This window comes from Hipposideros armiger, unplaced genomic scaffold (genome assembly GCF_001890085.2).
Source record: "Hipposideros armiger isolate ML-2016 unplaced genomic scaffold, ASM189008v1 scaffold_182, whole genome shotgun sequence".
NCBI lineage: Eukaryota > Metazoa > Chordata > Mammalia > Chiroptera > Hipposideridae > Hipposideros > Hipposideros armiger.
Window position 1 is genome coordinate 2965923 of NW_017731532.1, and position 21405 is coordinate 2987327.

The 21405-nt window shown below is 36.3% G+C and overlaps 1 protein-coding gene across 1 annotated transcript in view; it reads right to left on the bottom strand.

Moving 5' to 3' along the window:
* The window catches only part of EDIL3 (EGF like and discoidin domains 3), a 254908-nt gene that overhangs the window by 171778 nt on the left and 61725 nt on the right, over positions 1 to 21405 (bottom strand). The window contains exon 3 of the mRNA XM_019652587.1: positions 9131 to 9244. Coding sequence (XP_019508132.1) covers positions 9131 to 9244 — 114 coding nt within the window. The remainder of the gene's footprint in view (positions 1 to 9130; positions 9245 to 21405) is intronic.

Here is a 21405-nt window from a genome sequence, read left to right on the forward strand (position 1 = left end):
TTTACAAAAATGAAAGTCTATTTTGATGTTTTAAAAAGACCTGTGGTTGCATAAAAAGATAATTTATGAGATGAATTTTAATATATAAATACAGTAAAACCTTAAATTGCGAGTAACGTGTTTTGCGAGTGCTCCACAAGATGAGCAACTATTTATAATACATTTTAACATGGTAAATGAGTGATGTCTTGCAATACGAGTAGTTTGTTTCCAGTACGAATTATGCTCACAAACCAAGGTATTACTGTATTGTTCGCCATCCACGGGTCTTCATCCCATATCATCTAGGCCTAAAATGTAAATGATCATCTTAAAAATCTCATCACATGATGACTATCAGCAATCAAACTCACTCACTAAATATTAAGATAAATATTAAGATTCTTATGGACAAAGGATCCATAGGACAAAGTTATATCCTTAAGCATATCATGCTTCTCATAAAATTCTCTTCTCCACCACTCCTCTTTTTTTGGTACCTACTATACATTCTGTTCTCAGCTCAAATGTCACTTCCTTAAAGCCCCCAAACAGGAGAGACACCCTTGTCATGGTTCTTTCTTCTTTTCATTCATGGCCTCATCATGTTTTATAATTGGGTATTATATAATTCTTGTTTTTCTCTCCCACTCATCTGTACGCATATACAGCATGAGAGGAGGAAATGAATTTATTTTAATTACCATTGTTGCTCCAGCTCTAGAGGGTGGCTACTGTTTGACGTAATTTGCTGAATGAATTAATTAATTCACATATGTTCTCAAAACCTCCTACATAGTTGTGTAAAGAAAACAAATCAATAAATACTTGTGGCTAGTTTATTTGGTCACATAACTGAATACATTATGTTATAAAATCAGGCTTATCCAATTTTCTTATTAAATTTATGTGTGCATTAATTCTCCTTATAAATAACTCTTGTTTTTAAAACTTATTTTATATCAGACTCTCTTTATATTTTGCTTTTAGATCTATATGTCATACCTGGATACAGCAGGGTAGGAATTCAGTGTTATGTAGTATAAAACCGTATATAATCTTTGACCATCTATGTAGGGTAAGAAAATACTGGAATTATTCATTCCACTGTTAGCTTCTGTTCAACATTCACTAAAATACTAGATCAAGTAACAGTGACAGCTTACAATAATTGCAAACACAAAAAACATAGATAAAAAATGAAATTAGGTGTTTGTGGTTCAGAAGTGTGTTGTAATTTCATAAAACAAACAAACTCCTGTCTCCTATAATGGTTTTGGCTGGAGTAATAATATTTGTTTATAACTTTATATTAGTACCACAGGATTTCCAAAAGTTATGTACTTATAAAACATGGTATGCAAGGCATTACAACTGACTTCCACACAAATTGTCGTCAAGTACACAGTGAGTTACTAAGGATAGGCAAGCTGTTTGAGTATATAATAATATTTTTAAATTGCACAATTTATAACAAAATAAAAGGTGAGATACATTGGCATTTAAAATAATTAAATATCTTTGAGTCTATTTTTCTAATGTATGCAATTATTTGTTTATTTACAACATTTATTGACCCAGGTATTTTGCTAGGTACTTTATATATGCTATGAATTTTAGTCTTCCCATCAATATAAACCAGATGGTATTATCAATTGTTTACAGATAAGAATTCTGAGGCTCAGAAAGGGCAACTAATTTGTTCAGACATGTAGCTCCAAAGAGAAAACAAAAAACAGAGTTTAAACCCGAGTTGTATTTGAATGCAAAGCCTATACTCTTCCCACTTACTTTCTCCAGTGCAAGAGTTCTTAAAGTGTACAGTGTGATAAACAGTGCTCCTTTCACACTACAGGGCGGTCTCGGCAGGCTTCAGAATGCCGGCTCTGCAGCTGCAGTCCTGAGGTGAAGGGCAGGCTCTGCGGTTTACTAGCCATGTGAATCTACGAAAATTATTTCATCACTCAGCAGCTCAGTTTCTTTGCAAAACTGAGCCAGTGATAGATAGAACCTACTACATACACAGAGTGTTAAGAGGATTAAATGAATTAATATTGAAAGTACTTAGGACAGTACTTGGCATGTGGTAAGTTAAAAGTCTACATTAACATCGACATTATCACATGACGATTAGTTGGTGACAAAATATTAAGATACAGGTAAGTGAGTGTAGTTATTAGCTAATTTGTCTTTGCAAAAGCAATAACTAAGTGTTGAGCCTATAAAAATATATATCACATAATTTATTTATCTATAAAATGTTTTAGCAATTTTCACTGTCTAAGCCTGCACTTATACAAATGTACTTGGCAGCACACACTGATATCAAAAGAAAGTTTACATATGTACCTTCACATATTATCTATTGTATATATTTGCATGTTTATAAATATTAGCTCATTTCTAGTGAAGGCTTAAAGAGTTATGGCCGCTCAAAAAAGATAAGGAAATGCTTACAGTTTTCAAAACATATTCACGCATATCATCATCACCTTTTGTCCTTATAACTTTATAGATAGGATTCTTAAAGGGTTATGTAATTATCTAGATTATTTTACTAAATTTTTAAAAACCTGGATAATTTTGACATTTAGAAGCATTACTTTATCCTCAGTTGAAGATTTTAGTTTTCATTTTTAATAAAACCCTCTGAAATCATTCAAGTCTTCATACTTTTTTGACATAACAATTTGGAGACATTGCATTATGAGGGCTCGCTTGGCTATCTTAATTTCCAGAAATAACATCAGAAGGGAAAATGAATTTGTGCACCATTTCTGAAATTTAATCATGTCACATTTAAACACCCAGGAGGGAACTATATATGGCTATTATGGGACACATAGCCCGATAACTGAAAACAATCCTAGTTATTTTTAGATTAAAGTGCTATCAATTTCCATAACATTTACTTTAGTTTAAACATTGTGTTCTGTTAAATGTACATGGCGAAGCATGTCTGCTCTTATGAAAACAGGTTTCCATTACAGTTCATCCTCATTTTCCTTTCAAACTATTTATGAAAATGGCCATCTGAGCACTTCAGTGTATATCATTTAAACGTTACAAGGAAATATAAATTAAGACTTTAAAGGATTGCTGTAAGACTGTAATAAATAGTATGGGAACATTTAAATTATTTTCACATATCAATGAAAAGTAACTTTAATTAAAATAAAAAAATAATCAAACTTAATCAAAGCCCATGTAATAAATAAATGGAAAATAAAACCAAAAAATAACTGAGATCTGCCAAAGTCAATAAGTGGTATGAACCTTATCTGGAAATCTAAACTGAGATTCTTTAACTTTAGAAGTATTATTGCTTTAAGCTACCTATAAACATAATCAGTAAATAATTAGTGTAAGAATTATGGACATATTTTTTGCCATGTATCAAAACATTTGTTACTAATGTCTGATATAATTGCACTATTATTGAAAATGTTTAATAAGTGATTTACATAATAACAATTATCACCACATAATTGGGCATCATGTCATAATAAATAGGGTTGGGTGTAAATGTGTTCCTTACAAAGTGAAAGTGCTTAATAGCTATATTAATTAAAGACATAATAAAAAATTCACATAGATTTTTTTATATAATATCTATCAAAGTGGTACCTCAACATTTAATATCTTGCATTCATATGTGTCTATTGATATGGATGAGAAATAAATAAGTGATCTAAGATTGATTATCAAGATGTCTGCATGCAGAAGTGGCCTAACAAGACAAACATGGTCTTTGTTTACCTCTCTTATTTTATTTTTTTTTAATTTAAATTTTCTTTTTTTTTTTTTTTTTGGCTGAGCCATCCTGCTACCTGTTGGCAGCTCAGCGGCTGCTCAGCTCGGGCCGGGACTCAAACCGCTGTTGCTCAGAGCTCAAATTCTTGAGCGAGCTCTTAACCAACTGAGCCACTCAGCCGGCCCACCTCTCTTATTTTAAATCCATTTGAATAACCCCATTGCAAAATAGAATTATAAAATGTTTTTATCAAGTCAAAGGAAAGCAATTCAACTTGCAATATCACTTACTGAGTACCAACTAATATACCAGATTACGGTTTATTATACTGGCAAATGCAACTTTGAATACAGTTTAAAAGTGGAAAGTTGGGCAAAAAATAACTCAATAGTAGTTGAAGATGCTGGGAAATCAGGTATCTTCCCTACACTTAAAAAAACTCAGAGTGCTAGGTTCATTCATTCATTCAAACATTTACTGAGCACTTACTGCTTGCCAGCCCTGTTTTGGCAATTTTGCTTACAACAGGAAAATCTCTCCCTCATGGAGTATGTGCTCCATTGTATTAGTCAATAAACAATACATAAAAGTAAAAACATGATGCTAGTGGTTACTGCTAAGGAGAAAAACTATAGTAGAGAAAGGGTGAGTGTGTGTTTTAACATGTTGCTTTAGGGAGGTAGAGGGGTCAGGGAAAGCCTCATTCAGGAGATGTCTTTTATGAACAGACATGAAGGAAGTGCCAGAGTATCCATAACAGATACTATAGAAAAAGTAAGATAGGAAAGGAAATGCTCTAGGGCTAGAACGTGCCAGGCGTGTGCCAGGAAAGGCTAGTGCATATGAAAGTGGGACTCCCAGGAGCTGAGGTGGGAGAGGAGGGTGAGTAGGGTAGAAGCGCAGCAGGTCCTGCAGGAGGACTACGGGTCTCACTGTCTGAGACCCGCAGCCAGATGCCGATTCTGAGCTGAGATGTGACGCATCCTGACTTGTTTTCACAGGTTCCCTCAGGCTGCTGAGTTAAGAGCACACTATGGAAGGATCATAGGCAGAAGGAAGGAAGGACTTCTCTTAAGTAAAATTGTCGAGTGAGAACCTTCATGTATTTAAAACTCTTTTTTTACCTCTTTGACTTACAATTTACTCCCCATGATATGACAAATTCCTTCTGGAGAGTGTGTGTGAGTATGTGTAAGCGAGTGAGAGTGTGTGAGTGTGTGTGTGAGAGTGTGGCATGTATGTGGTGTATGTGTGTGATGTATTTGAGTGTGTGAGTGTGAGTGTGTGGTTTGTGGTGTGTGTGTGTGTGTGAGTGTGTGAGTGTGTGAGTGTGAGTGTGTGGTTTGTGGTGTGTGTGTGTGTGAGTGTGTGAGTGTGTGAGTGTGAGTGTGTGGTTTGTGGTGTGTGTGTGTGTGAGTGTGTGAGTGTGTGGTGTGTTTGTGTGAGTGTGTGAGAATGTGGTGTGTATGTGTTGTGCGTGTGATGTGTGTGTGTGGTGTGTGTATGTGTGAGTGTGTTTATGTGTGTGAGTGTGTGTGTGATGTGTGAGTGTGAGTGAGTGTGTGTGTGTGTGTGTGTGTGTGTGTGTGTGTGTGTGCATGCGTGCTTCCTGGGAGCCTCATGGTTAGCATGGAGGCCTGGGGTAACAGCTCTCACACCTTTCCCTTGCCTCTCCTTTTTCTTTTCCATAGTGTTTCTCATGTTTGTCAGCTAGCCTCTGCTCCTCTTTATCACTTCGTCCTTTTCTAGTCATCTATATTTCCATTTGTTTCTGCTATTCACATTTCTGTTTCCACTTGCTAAATGAGAGGGGGTAGAAATACAGGTAAGCAAAAGAAGCAGAGAGAAATACATGGTCAGTCCAGGGTTTTCTTCATATATCTAGTGTTCTCAATAAATGTTCATTTGAAATATAATTATTTTCAGATCATAAACATACTACAAGTCTAATTATAAATCAAAATAAGTAGAAGTATAATAATGAAGACACAACTATAATATGATAAATATTAAACTACTTCCTTTGTGGGAAGGTTCTGTTTATGTTCTTGTTTTTTTGTTGTTGTGTTTTGTTTTTTTTTTGGTGGGGTCTAATTTTTTTGAACTGAGAAATGCCATCAATTAATGATAAGTAATACTTGCCTTCCATTTTTATTGTAAATATTTCCCTAGTTTATTGTATTTTATAGTTTACTATTTGTGTACAGATAGTTTCTTGTTGTATTCAATTGTATTCCTTTGCAATATCTTCTATCATTTATTATTTTGGGGGGTGTTGAGAGTAATTTCATCTTAAAATATACCAGTACTTAATTAACTCATCAGTAGAAATAAGAAAGAAGTGGGACAAGCTAGGCGAACATGAGTGCAGGAGCCCAAGATCAGACTGAAGACAGTGTGGATCTGAACATAAGGATCACAGCAATTCAGTATGGCTGTCCTCTGGCCCACCCAGAGGCTAGTCTCCAACATTCTCCCTTCCTGCAATGTCTTCCAAAACAGGGCATCTCTGCCATAACTGCAGGCATAGCCGACCTAGTCATACCCCTGTGGAACATGATACAAAGCCCAGAAGCAAGTTTATCTACCTTACTAAAGAGTGGAAGCTGGCACATAATCTGTAATGATAACTCTAAAGATCCCAACCTCAGTCTGCTTAGAGCTGGCACCACCTGGAACCTGCAGGTGTTCCTATGTATCCTGTCATGAGTGAATGCTCTGAGTTCTCACAGTGTACACCTAAATCATCACTGTGGCAGAATGCACTACCTTACTCTGAATTCTTAAAAATTCTAAGAAGCCACAGAAAATGGCAGAACCCTATCCCTAGAAATCTAGACAATACAGAGAATAAGAATCCTTAATGTATTACAATCTTGTACAAATCAATCAAATAAAAACAAATATCCCATTAGGAATATTTGTGTATTATAAGTGTTCTCTCTTTGTTGGGGCACCGAGACGAACAGAATGGCATGTGGTAGAATGTCAGAGCATATGATAGCTTAAGGGAGGTACCTCACTATCACATTCATGTTCAAAGAGAAGTCTGAATTTAAGCATAAATATTACATAAATAGAAAACCAAGTAAAAAAGAACAAAGAATTTCATTAAACATAATATGAAAAACTGATTGAAAGACATGAGGCTCAAACTGGTGGCAATTAAATTCAAAGTCAATTTCAATATATTCTTCCATAATCAATCAGGTTCTTTCTTTTTATGGGTATATTCAGATGTGGTGACCTCAGCAAATCTCTGATGGGAGGAGGGACAGGGTGTAGCTATTGTTTTACACATCTAGTTGACAACCAGGTCTCCTTTCATTTTCAACATATAGGCAAACGGCTGGCTGTCTAGTTGCTCCTTGGTCAGTATGAGGGACAAGGGCATGTGTATAACTCCAAGTCGTAGGGCTTCTCTCCTGGGAGATGAGGTTGTCTACAACCTTAGACACCAGTTCCAGACACCAGAAGCTCACTCAAAGAGCTAGGGCTTGACTGCCTTACAGAGACACTCATCCTGAGGTAGGATTCCCATGACGTGCCCCCTAGACAGTTCTCCTGAAGGTCACAGCCTCCTCGTGCTCCCATGGCCAGGCCTCCTACGGGTCCGAGGTAGTCCTGCCATGCCTGGACATGCTTTATCCAGACATTGCTTTAAGTTCCAGTACCGCCTTCATTCTGGTACCAGATATCTTTTTGTGCTTCATGAAAATTAAGTCAAAACATGGCCATCAGTGTTTTGCTCTTCATCATATTAATAATAAAGTGTTCATTTTTCAGACACCTTGGTGGGGTGTTGCTTTTTAGCACAACTTGCAGCGTTGACTGGGAGGCCATCTTCAACACCTATAAATCAAGTAAAGAAGGGTGCAGGAGTTCTGCCTAAGGTAGGACAAGGATCAGTTGGACCTGAATTTCAGTTAACTGAGTGGATGGCCAGTTAAATGCTTTATAGGAATGGTTGCTAGGTTAGTTGAAGGCATGGCTATTGGTGTATTTGGCTGTATTATCAACCTGCTTACCCAGACTGCCCTGTCCTTCCACCCATCTGTGCCTGCAGCTGCCTCATCAACTCACGCTCAATATCCTTTTACAATTATTTCTAAGCTTAGAAAATTTTCCCCAGTCCTAGGTATTTCTTTGATATTTGATAAAGTCTTTTCAGGACTAGGGTAATGAGCATCATAATTTTGTTTGTATATATAACCCAAGTAAAATCTTCAATAATTTTTCACTTTATGTTATAAATTACCATTGTCAAAGGGGAAGGAAGAGAAGGAAAGGGAGAAATAAAATTGCTACTGTGGCTAAAGAGGATGGAGTGTGTGTGTAGGCATGTGTGTGTGTAGGCATGTGTGTGTAGAAGTGTGTGTGTGTGTGTGTGTGTGTGTGTGTGTGTGTGTGTGTGTGTGTGTGTGTGTAATAGAGAAGGGCATGTACTGTGCTTTTTTTGTTCATCTTGTTCAACTCTATCTGAAGAGACATCTCTATTTAGAGGAACATACTCTGAACTGGGAATCAGACGACCTGATGCTGGATTCCATCTCATCTTGCTTGTCACCTACTGTGAGAGCTCAGGCAAATCACATGGCCTCCATGTCTCAGTCTTTGCATCTGAATTCTCATTTGCATCGGCCTTCGGAATTCCCATAATGTTGTGATGCTCTCATAGTATAATATATATCAAAGCAGCAGCACTATGGAGTTTCTATAAGTGCTCAACAATGATTACGCTCTATCATTATTGTTCTCATTAGCAGGTAGGTATCTGTGCCCAATTCTGGTCTCATCTCATGAACTGTAATCCTGTTACTACCTTTTCCTAGTTTTTTGTTTGTTTGTTTTGGGGAGGAAGGGGTGCTCTGTTCTTCATTGTAAACACTTCAAGTAAATGACTGCCCATCTTTTGATCTATAATCTCAAGACTGTCTTAGGCTTTCGGGAAGACAAATTGCATGTAAAAGTCTTACTAATGTGTTGGCAACTCAACCTGAATCCTGCTTTATCTCTACCTTTTATTTGTGATGGAGGCTATCTGGGTAGGTTACGGTGAATATATTGTCTGAACCAGAGTAACCACTCTGGTGAAAATTTAGGTCATTGGGCATACTAAAAAGCCGAAATTGGATTCCTGAGAGAAATGCACTTGGATTTCTGAGGAGCTGTTGCCCTCCTTTCAGACCACAGGATGACAAGTCCTGTGCCTGCCATGCACTGACACCTACCCAGAGACTATATATATGTACATTAATAACAGTAAAACAACAAATATGAAGTGTGCTGTTTCAATAAATTATGAACTCTGGAAGGAAATTATATTGATTTCAGCCCAGATCCCATAATAAATGGAGGCTATATAAATAAAAGTTTTGTATATATTTGAAGACTTACTGTATTGACAATTTCTTCCCATGAATTCACCTGGGCACTCACAGGAATAGTTCGCAACAAGGTCTGTACATATTCCACCATTTTTGCAAGGCTCAGCTTCACATTCATTTATGTCTAAGGAAAACAGACAGAACAGAGGAAGAGAATTATTGGTGAAAAAAATGATTAGTTACAGAAGATTTTAGGCATTACAAATAAAAGAAAGTCTAAGTATTGCTATTACTTTTGTGTGCATATCTTGAGTCCACAATACAGATGCTGCTTAAAATCAACAACAATTAAAAATCAAATTAAATCCAGCACAAATAGAATTGAGAACCCAAATGAAGGACCAACACAAGTAAACCACTCTTCAGTCTGAAAATAAATATGAATAGTGTGGGGAAATATTCAGTGTATCCTTAGAATCAAATCAAACAAATTAACCCTGATAGAGGGATGCATTGGTATCACTTACAAGATCTAGAAACCTCCCCTGCAGCAACAACTGCCAATTAACACTGTCTCATTTCATCTTAATTCATTAAAATTCTATCTGAAAGAAATGTTTTAGTTTCTAAATAGTTTGCCTTTGATGAATGCGATGAGAAGCAAATTAGAGTTAATAGCTAAAGCTCATTACATGCAAAGTGTAATAAATTTAAATGATGATCACTTCCTAATCTCATTCAAGGGTTTCTAAAGTTAGAATGACTGAAGGGACTTACCTTTGATATACCATTTTTATACCTGACACAAAGTCATATGAAATGTAAAACACTCAGCAAATTATACCAATTTCCATGCTAACTCTGGACAACAGAGACACCGGATATGATTTTAAATGAATAAAGAAATAATGAGTAATTCAGTCAAATATCAATCATCGATATTTACAAATCCTTCCCTCTAAAGCATAACACCATGCTGGGTTTTGTGGGAGCTAGTGAAGTTGTTGGGGACACACACTGCTCCCCATGGCTTTCTCTTCCTAGCATGCGCTCCAATGAACTCCTCTGCTTTTATTCCCACAACTCCCTTTTTTCTTAACCTTCTTACAAAACTTAAATGATGTCACTTAGAAATTGTCTATTTACGTGCCTTTCACCCTTTCAGCTAGTCAGGCTGTGAGCTTTACAAATGCAGCACCTGAGCTGCCCTGATGTTTGTACCTCTGCAAAAGCCCCCCACTATCTGGAAGAGCACTAGTGCCCGATAAATGTTTCCTAATGATTTCTAACAAAAGGTTAGAAACAGTGGTGCCGATAATATAAGTATAAATATAAATATATAAATTTCAGATGTGTAGTGTGCCTTCTGATACACTACCATGTAGCAAAAGAAGTCCTGGGTTTTCATAGTGCTTAAAGCAATATGATCATTAAATTGCCTCCTCAAGATCCAACAAGGGCAAAATACTAGAAAAATCTGTATTTTGCCCTTTCTTTTATCGTCTTTCTTCTAAACAGTATCTTCTCCTGGAAGCAAAGTTATCAACCTCTCATTCTAAGTTTATTGTAAAACTTTTGGTCTAAATTTCCCTAGGCAGGTGATGATGTTCTCTGAAAAAGTCATCCTTTTTGGTTTATGGTTGACTGTCACAGTTTGAGAGTAGAAAGAATTCATGACTGTGTTCAGAAAGAATCTAAATAAGTTGAGTAATTTATAACATCAACTACCAGAATAAAATTAGAATCTGATAGTCTCTAGAAATAGCTGTGTGTTATAAACTACAATAGACTCCCAAACACTTAGCACTAAAATGCTCCGGAAATAAAGAAAAAAAAAAAGGAAGAAAGGAAGTCACTGATTTTCTTATCTCATGCAATATTTAGCTCTGTAGTCTTATCAAAATTTCACTTAGTCTTTATATTGTACAAACATGGGAAATATTTTCATTGAATTAAATTTTGAAAGTGGAACAAGAGTCGATGTGTTGTTTTTTTTTCCAAGCTCAATGTAAGACAATGGCAATGCTTGGCTACTTTGGGACACACCTAATATGTCTTTTCATTTATCATATCTACTAAAATTTGTTTTAGATAAGAATACATCAATGGCCAATAAGTTAAATCTTCATGTCTTAGAGAATGCACTGCCGTATTTTGTAAGTTAGACATAAAAAAGTTATATATATATATATATTTTAATACATTGATAAGGGAGAAACTGAGTATTTTTTTCCTGAAGACCACATAAAGGACATATAATTTGATCTTAGACTTGAAGGATGTGTTAATTAGGATTAATAAGGACAAGGTGGAAATGGTGGTGTATTTCCAAGCAGGGAACCAGAATGAGTCATAGCTTTGAAGAGAAATGTTCATGGTATGATGGTGTGTTCAGGTACAGCCCAGTTTGTTTGGAGCAGAGAGCGAGCAGCGGGGTACAGGAGTCCAAGTCTGAGGATGCAGATAGGTAGCAGATTATGAAGAACCCTTAGTACCAGCTGAGGGAGCTGGCTTTTACCTTTCCACACTGAAGACCAGGAACTGGATGGGAGGGTATTCTCTGCACCCTTGTACTTTAGAAAGACCTAGAGAAGCCATATGTGGGATGAACTGATGAAATAAATTAAGGAAGGCAGGACAGAGACCCACCCACACAAGATTTGATGTTAATAGGTACAACATATATGTTAATTCTCAGGTAAGAGACTATAAGCATTTTCTCATTTTAAGATTAAATTAGCTCATGAGTAAAACAAAACCCAGCTCTGCTACTTTGAAATATTAATAGCAAGAAGTTTTCATAGTCCATGATATGAGAACAATCAAGAGTTAAAATATATTGTATATTATTAAGGACAGGCACTGTTCTTAGCTTCCTCACATCTTCCACGTTTTTACACAATAAATAGTATTTAATACATGTGAATGTGACTAATCAAGAGAAATCAGCTTTTAAACTTCTATCTTTCCATCATGCCAGATCTACAATGGTCAACAAAGGAAATTATAGTTAAGAACATCAAATTATAAAAACAAAAACAAGTTACACCTTTACCCAGAGTTGAGCAGGAGGTAGAATAAACTGAAATTGTATCACTGAAGTAAAACTGCTTTATCACCATACCCAATTTATGAAAAAGGATGACCTTTACATTGTCCATTTTTCAATTTTTTAACTCAGAGAACTACCTTAAGTTTCAATTCATAAAATGCAAATGTTATATTCAATGAGTTATGTTCTTTAATATAGTAGAAAAATAATTAAAACATTTCTACATGTGTGCATATCCAATAACACGTAGGTGCAGGGAACAGATGCAAATTACACAGACGCGGTTATGTATTAGTATAATGTAGGAATTCTTTCAGCAGTGAAGGCTATTTGCACTGTGATTAACACTGCAAGCAATCTAAGTGGAAACAGACCTCAATTTGAATAAATCATGTTTAATTAAAGACCAGATATAAATGTTCACAGAACATAATGTAATGAAATGAAAATTAAACATCTTTGTAATAAGTCACATATATTTCTCTTTGTCACAGATCAAGACATTATCATTTCCAGAAAAGGTTCACATCTATTCCAAATATACTAGAATATACTAGATTATTTTTAGAACTAAGAAGAACTTGACATAGCAGTCCCCATGTAAACTAGAAATTTCCATATTTGGTCATATTTATAGTTCATTTACAATAATAATAGCTATATTTTTTAATGTTTTTTCTTCTATGATTGCCTCAAGAAAACTTAAAAAAAGAAAAACAAAACAGGGCTGGCTGAGTGGCTCAGTTGGTTGAGCTCACTCAAGAGTGTGAGCTCTGAGCAACAACAGGGTTGCCAGTTCGATTCCCGGCCTGAGCTGAGCTGCCGCTGTTGTGCCAACAGGTGGCAGGATGGCTCAGCTAAAAAACAAACAAACAAACAAAAAAACACCAGCCTCATTGAAAACTGGATTTTATAATCAAGATACCCAGCTGAGTCCTAATTCCTTATTCTGAACACATATAACTTTGCTTCCCATCATCTAGTCTAAGACACAGCTTCAAGAGCTTAATATGGATTTCTAGATGTAAACTCAAGACACGTCTTTTTTTTTTTTTTTCGAAGGGAGAGGTAGCAGAGGAAGAAGAAAACAAGGTAAAACAAGGCCGGGGAGGAGAGAGAGTAGACAAAAGGTCACAACAATATTAATTTCTTTGAACCAAAGAGGTGCTTCACAAGGATTTCCAGGCCCTTTGCACTGTTATAACAAACTACACAGATTTATTAATCATATATGCATAAATTAGATGCTTTATCTTTACCATTATATTGCACTTTGCCCATTTTATGCAGATCTGTAAAGGTGTGTTGGTAGTCCACCCTCTTTGTTTTGGGATTTTGCTCACAGAAATAATTGGGTACAGAGTTACCATTTTTTGTGGTGAGAATATTTAAGGTCTACTCTCTTAGTAATGTTCAAGTATATGATACAGTATTACTAGCTATAATTGCCATACTGGACATTAGGTTCCCAAACTTGTTAATTTTATAACTGGAAGGTTGTACCTTTTGACAAATATGTTCTCATTTCCCCCACTCACCCTAACCCCTGGTAACCACCATTCTACTCTCTGTTTCTCTGAGTTTGTCTTTTTTAGATTCTACATGAGAGATTATACTCACTTTGTCTTTCTCCATCTGACTTAGCATAATGTCCTATCATAATACTCTATCCAAGTTGTCACAAATGGCAGGATTTGCTTCTTTCTCACAGCTGAGCAATATTTCAGTGTGTGTGTGTGTGTGTGTGTGTGTGTGTGTGTGTGTGTGTGCCACATCTTCTCTATCCATTCATCCATTTGATGGGCACTTAGGTTGTTTCTATATCTTGGCTATTGTGAGTATTGCTATGGAAAACAGTACCCAAATTCTTCAAAAAAATTAAAACTAGAAATACCATATGGTCCTTTGCAATTCCCCAAGTACATCCTGGCCCCATGAGCATCAAGAAGGAACAACTAATTCTTGGGCGGAGCACCCTCATTTCGATATATTAAAAGGACACTATGATAAAAGCTGTTTTTTCTTTTTTTCCTTTGCAAAGACATAGTTTCTTGAATTCCTTATTCATTCCCCTCAGGCTGTATTTCTTCCCTGCAATATTGTTATTGACTGTTAATTAGCCAGCAAGAGCTTATTTTCGAGAGCCTGCTCTATTTGATCCTTAATAACACATCTTCCCTGGGCTCCCCATTGGCTATTAAATATTCTCCAGACCTCCTGTGAGTGATTAACTTTGAAAATTTGACCTTTTATTTTTGTTCTTATCTAAAGCCTTATGGCTTTTCAATTTCTCTTCTAAGAATGAACAAATTATGCATTTCTAGGAATTCTGTTCTGCCACTCAGGCACTGAATTTAATTATGTCATAAGCAGAATTATCTACAGGATTTCCCAGTCATATATAGGACCAGTTCCATATACTTTTAATCGTGTGTGCTTGAACTTCCTTTTGATCTGGCATTCTGCTATATCACTAGTAATTCACTTTAAAGCAGCAAATTAACATTAGCATTCTTCAATCAGAACGTATTACGCATAAACTTTCTATAAGAATTTACTGATAACCTTTACTTACCAAGAATAATAGCATTAAGAAAACTAAGCCCAAGGGGTATTTATCCATCACCGCTTGCTAATAGAGATCATACTCTCTGTCCATCTCTATCTTAGCAACCTAACATTTATTTTAAGATCTCAATTTAGATGAAAAAAAAAACCCAAAAAACCTTTTGAAACAGAGAATTGAGACAGAGTACAATTCTCAAGGATGTTTCCGTATAAAATTATTCCTGTAAAGCTTTCTTTGCCTTAATCGGATATTTGGCCAGTAAGGCAGCTATTGCAAGGTACTTATAAAGCAAATCAGGAGAGATACAGAAGGGTTAGGGCGGTAATTAGGAGGGTGCTTTAATTTAAATATTTGAGGTCTTGAGAAAAATTGTAAATAAAAGCTACATGAAAAACATATAGTAGGAGCAAAAGAGAACCAAGGACTCTAGTGAAAATGTTCACCAAAGAGCAATTATCTCAAAGGGCATTACCTCAGGGGCACATGATATAGTAATATTTGTTCATTATAGCAATAAATATTTATTCATTGATAAGAGAGAATTGGGAATATTAGAGACCTGGGGAATCATCAACTGTAAAATAACAGTGATCCCCTTGACTGAGGCAGGTGTCCCAGCACACTTCTAAAGGAGTTCTAGTAAGGAAAATGGAGTTAAAATGGAGTTATGCATATGCTTCTTTCAAAAGTTAGAACGTTTAAAACATATTAATGACTGATAGAAACAAAAATTGATTCATTTCCAATATGGTTTTGGAGTAGAGTTCTATGGATACCCTGAACCACCAGAAGGATGAACATTAAGTCTGAAACATTCCTGTAGTTAAAAATGAAAAAAACTGAAGTTGTTCTACTCCGGGCACATCATGAGAAAGCAGGGGTCTTTGGAAAAGACAATAATGTGGGGGAAAATAGAAGGCAGCAGGAAAAGAGGAAGACTAAATATGAGATAAGAAAAGCCACAGGAGCTGAGAAGGGCTGTTGAGGACAGAACACTGTGGACATCATTCATAGGGTCACCGGGAGTTGCAGCCAAGTCAATGGCACGCAACAACAATGCAAAGACCCACACCACAGATTCTGATTTAAATGGACTTGGTTGAAATGAAAGCAGTAATATAGTTTATGCAGGAGTCCAGGTGATGCTAATTGTAACCAGGGTTGATGGACACTGAGAAGAACCTCTGCATAGGAATCCCATCCATCCATCCCATTTACCCACCATACATCCTAATTCTGTGCTAGTTGCTAAGAATAGGAAGATTAATTTGTGATGGTCCCTTACTTTTCTCAAGGTTCATACAGGACAGTAAATAGACAAGGAAATAATCAGAGTGCAAAATGAAAAGAGCTCTAATAGAAGAATGATTTAGCTATTGATAGTTGGCATTCCTTTCAGTCTAGCAGGCTATAGAGGAGGCGTTTTAGTGTTAGAGGAGGAGTCCAGAAGACTGGGGAAAGTGCTTCTGAGTTATCTGGAGTTATAAATAACTGACGCTATAAAGCTATTTTTTGAATTAATATGCATCTCATTATTCTGCAAACCTGAGAGTGACTCATTGTCCCATAGTTCTTTATTCCAAGTCTGGAAGTCATATATTTTCTGATTTCCTACTTTTACAATGGTATGTTATCATTTGTATATTTTTGCATATTCATAATGCTTTATCCAAAATTAATCACTCTATTCTGTCAACTATATGTTAATTAGTTTACCTCTCTCTACTTTTAGTGGTCAATAGTAATTATCAACTATTTTGGATTTTTTCTATATTTAGTCATCAGAAACCAATAACCAGCTAAGTGAAATGGTATTTGCATTCGTATGGAAAACATAGCTAAGATACATATGGTTGCCTTCACTCACTCATTAACCCACTCATACATTTATTCACTAAATCATTAAAATTTTGATGAGCATCTTCCATGAATCAGGCTCTAAAATATATGATCGAGGGCTGGCTGAGTGGCTCATTGGTTAAGAGCTGGCTTGGGACGCCAGAGGGCACCGGTTCGGATGCCACATATGAGGGCTAGTGACATTGCCCTCCACAGTTAAGATGCTGAACAACAGCTCAACCTGGAGTTGGGCTGCTGAGAGTCACCTGCGACGGCGTAGGCTGCAGCCCCTGTGGCAGTAGCCAGCAGCCAGCGTGAGCGGCCAGCAGCCAGCGTGAGTGGCCAGCAGCTGCGGTGAGTGACCATCCAGAAGCCAGCGACTGATCTGCCTCACCCGGGAAGAGCGCAATGATGGTGCCAACTTGGGCCAGTGAAGCAACGTCCTCCACAACTAGACTGAAGAACAAAAAGGACAGAACTTGTCTGTTCCCCTTCCCCGATTCCCCAGAGCTGTTCCCATCCTCCAATTCCCCAATAAAAATCTTTAAAAAAAATTAATAAAATAAAATAAAATATATGATTGAATACATCAGTGAATAGGGTTAGTTCCTATTCTAAGAGATCTCACCTCCTACAATTCTGCTCAGGAGAGAGATAATTATAATAAAATAGTGAAATATGTTCCATATACCATTATATACAAAATATACTGTGATCATAAAAGAGGCAGTTGCTTTGCCTAGAGGCATGTGGAAGCTTACTTATTGAAGGTGATATTCAATTGGCACTTAAAGGATTAGCAGACATTTTTTTAGACATGTTAAAGTGGGAAGGAACATAAAAGAACTCAATGTTTTCAGAGAGACTTGAGTTTTTTGTTGTTTTTAGCTGAGCCATCCTGCCACCTGTTGGCAGCTCATCTCTGGCCGGGAATCGAACCAGCGACCTTGTTGCTCAGAGCTCACACTCTTGAGTGAGCTCTTAACCAACTGAGCCACTCAACTGGCCCAGACTTGAGTTCTTTTAAATGTCTTGCTATGCACAGGGGTTATGTGCGTGGAACTACTCTGGGTGGTGGTTACTAGGTAGTCTGGGACCAGATTGTTATGGCTTTATAAATCAAGTAAAGGAGTTTGAACTTTAGTCCTTGGTTATTGGAGAGCTAATAGAGAATTCAAGAAGTGTGAAAGGGAGCATGGAATTGAGTAGATCTGCATTTTAGAAAGCTCAATCACATACTCTAGAATTTCATTACTGGTAACATTTTGGAAAAATAATTCAAAACGTAAAAAGGAAAATTTATGTTGAGTCTATAACACTTAGACCACATAACGTGATGACAACTATAGCCATGTATTTTTAAACATTCGGCTTGGTTTGTTATGCATAGAGATTTCCTAATATTTAGGGTTGCCACATTTAGCAAATAAAAATACATGATGCCATGCAATATGCAGCTCATACTAATACAAAAAGAGTTTATATGAAGTTGAAATTTACCTGGACATCCTCTATTTTACCTGGGAATCGTACTTGAATTGTCAACTAGAATGTGATTTCTCCACATTTTCTTTTTTGTCTTTTATACAAGCACTTTAATTTTCAGCATATGGTCAAATTTTTCTTTCTTCTTTTTTATTTTTAGCAGACACCAGGGAAAATTACCTACAGTGAAAATCATTACTGACAAACGAGTCCTCCTCAGGCTTTTGCTCAAACTAAAACTCATTGCTTGGATTCTGCAAATTGGTTCATAATCTTTAGAGTTTACTTCTATGTAGGTTTCAATAATACAAGTACAGAAAAACAACACTTCAGGATGATAACTGATGACAACAATTAACACATTCATCCACGTGTAGATTACTTACTTTGTGCCAAATATTATTCTAAATGTTTTATATATAACATCACACCCTCTGAGCTAGTTACTGTTACCATAACTGTTTTACAGATGAGGGAATCGAGACATTGAAAATGTAAAAAACTTGCCCAGAGTCACACAGGTGGTAAAAACGAGATGAAAGCCCAGATAATTTTTGTCAAGGATCTATGCTATTCACCAGTGCGCTTTAGCACGCTATGAAATATTAATACTCCCTCCTCCCCTTCACTTCACGCTTGCCTTCAAGGTCCCACTCCATGTGCTGAGGGGAGCAAATACGGGACAATATATGGTCCTTGATCTCAAAATGTTTATAATGTTCTATAAATAGTAACACTGCTGCTCTCAGACAAAAACTCTAGTCCTAAAATCTTAGTTTGGAATATTTTTTTCCTTTATTCCACTCAGTAATTTTTCTCAACACTTTAGGTGGTTTGGGCTTAATGAGCACCTGTTCTATTTTATTCCCAAAATCTACAACTGCTTTATTTAGAAATGGAGGTCTTCACCTCTTACATTCTTCAATACATGCCTTTTAACTTTACATTCAGATGAAAAGTATACATTTATTTTTGATTCTTTCTTTATAAAGGGCATGGGCATATGTTATACCTCTACAACTGAAATTTTTATTTTCCAGTGGTCACAATCCGCATTATTTAAAAGTCTTTCTTTGGAAGATAGCATACAAATGAAAAGTACAGAAAACAATCAAGTTAAATGAATTATTGTTAAAAGTCAAGCTGTGTAACAACCACCAAGGTCAAACAAAAAAGCACTGCCAGTATGTAAAAGCCTTCACATGCCCTTTCCACTCACGACATCCCCTCCAGCCTCGCCAAGGTGACTGATCTGCTCACAGTGACAATCACAGCCTCACTCTTTGTATGGTTTATTAGTGTTATTATGGAAATATGCATTTCTAAACAGTATCATTTATTTTTGCCTATGTTTGGACTTTATAATAATAATAATAATAATAATAATAATAATAATAAATCACTCAGTATGTGCTCTGTTGATTGTGGCTTCATTCACAATGCTGTTGCAGGTGGCTGCAGTGAATTCATTTTCATTGCTTTATAATATTTCTCAGTAAAATATACTATAATGCATTTTCCATTTCTGTTGTTCTTTTATCTATATATTACTGTTTTGAGGTTTGTTACTCTTTTTCTTTATGAGTGGCAGCAGCTATATGTAGACAGCATAGGATAATAATGTTAGGATTATCATCATGTGTTTACAGCAAAAATATTTTTGTTTCTAAATAAAAAGGACTTCTTGGTTCTTAAAGACTAATATTTAATCTCTAAAGAATACAAATTACTCTTGACTTGTGAACTGCATGTTATTTATAGTTTATTGTGTTACAGTGCTGGTCACAGTATTAAAGATGTGCAATTGTGCCATAAGTTAAAGTTTCAACCATTAGCCACACATGCTTTAAACTTCTTGTGAATTAAGTTATATTTGGCACATTGAGAGAAATTACCTTAGCAGATATGGCTAAAATAAAGCTTTCCTGTGGAGGGCCCAAAATTAAAATCCATAATTTAGGTTTTTCCACCTATTGACCCCTTCTCTAGAAAATGTACAAACATGCCAAACTATGAAATTTTGCATTCAATTTTATGGCATTTAGGATCCCCTGAGCCCTGGCCATATCCCCCACTATTGTTAATGGCATTTGTGTTGTTCCTGGGAATAAAAGCATCAGTGAGCATCTGTGTATGTCTCAATGCATAAGTATATTCATTTTTTTCTGGATGTGCCTAAGAGTGAAATGGCTGAGTCATTTATATACTTAGTAGATAAGGCCAAAATGGTTTTTAAGGTGGTTTCATCAATTTTCACTCTATCAGCAATTTAAATCATAATATTTTTGAAGATACAAACCGCATGAAACTTATAGGCAACCACTTATTTCACTTCATATACAAGTTGTAAACAGAAGGCTTAACACCAATGTGTCTTTTTTAAGATACACTTTACCAAGAGCAGCTTTTAAAGAGATAAATGAAAACTTCAACTCACCAGGTTGAATTATTTTTCTCTTCAATGACCATGCTTAAAAAAAAATAGTAACTTATACTAAAAATGATGAACCATTGAAAGCATGTAAGAAACACCACATTTAAATAACAGGCACTGAGGGCTGGCCAAGTGGCGCGTTGGTTGAGTTGGCTTCGGATGGCCAGCTCTGAGCAGCAGGGTCCCAGTTCAGATCCCACATGAGGGCCAATGATACTGTGCCCTCTACAGCCAAGATGGTGAACAATAGCTGAACCTGGAGCTGGGCTGCTGTGAGTCAGCGGCAATGGCATAGGCTGCAGCCCCTGCTGCAATGGGCTGCTGTGAGCTACGTGAGTGGCTGGCAGTTGGTGTGAGCTGCCAGGAGCCGCGGTGAGTGGCCATCCAATGGCTGGCGACCGATCTCCCTCAACCGGGAAGAGTGCAATGATAATACCAACATGGGCCAGTGAAGCGACCTCCTCCACAACTAGACTGAAGAACAAAAGGACAGCAACTTGTCTGTTCCCTTTCTCTGATTCTCCAGTGCTGTTCCCCTCCCTCAATTCCACAATAAAATCTTAAAATAAATAAATAAATAAATAACAGGCACTGATGCATAGTTAAATCTCTATATGCTGAAAAGCAATTTCAATTAACTTTAGAATTTCTTAAAAATAACTCTATAAATTAATTCTCACCTACAGATACATGCAAACTCACATGATAAAATAAAAATACTTCCTACTCCTACATTTCAATATCTTTGAAATCTTATAAGCATAATAAAAATGATGTCCAAAAATAATGACTTATGTTATACTTTAAAGCTACTGTGAGGATTAAATGAGGTAATTTATGGAAAACATCTTGTAACCACTAAGGGGTGTAAAAAAAAATTTACATTACTTTAATATGGGTTAATCCATATTCATATTGTTCTGTAAAATGCTTCTTGGTTATCCCACTGGATGAAAATGTAGGTAA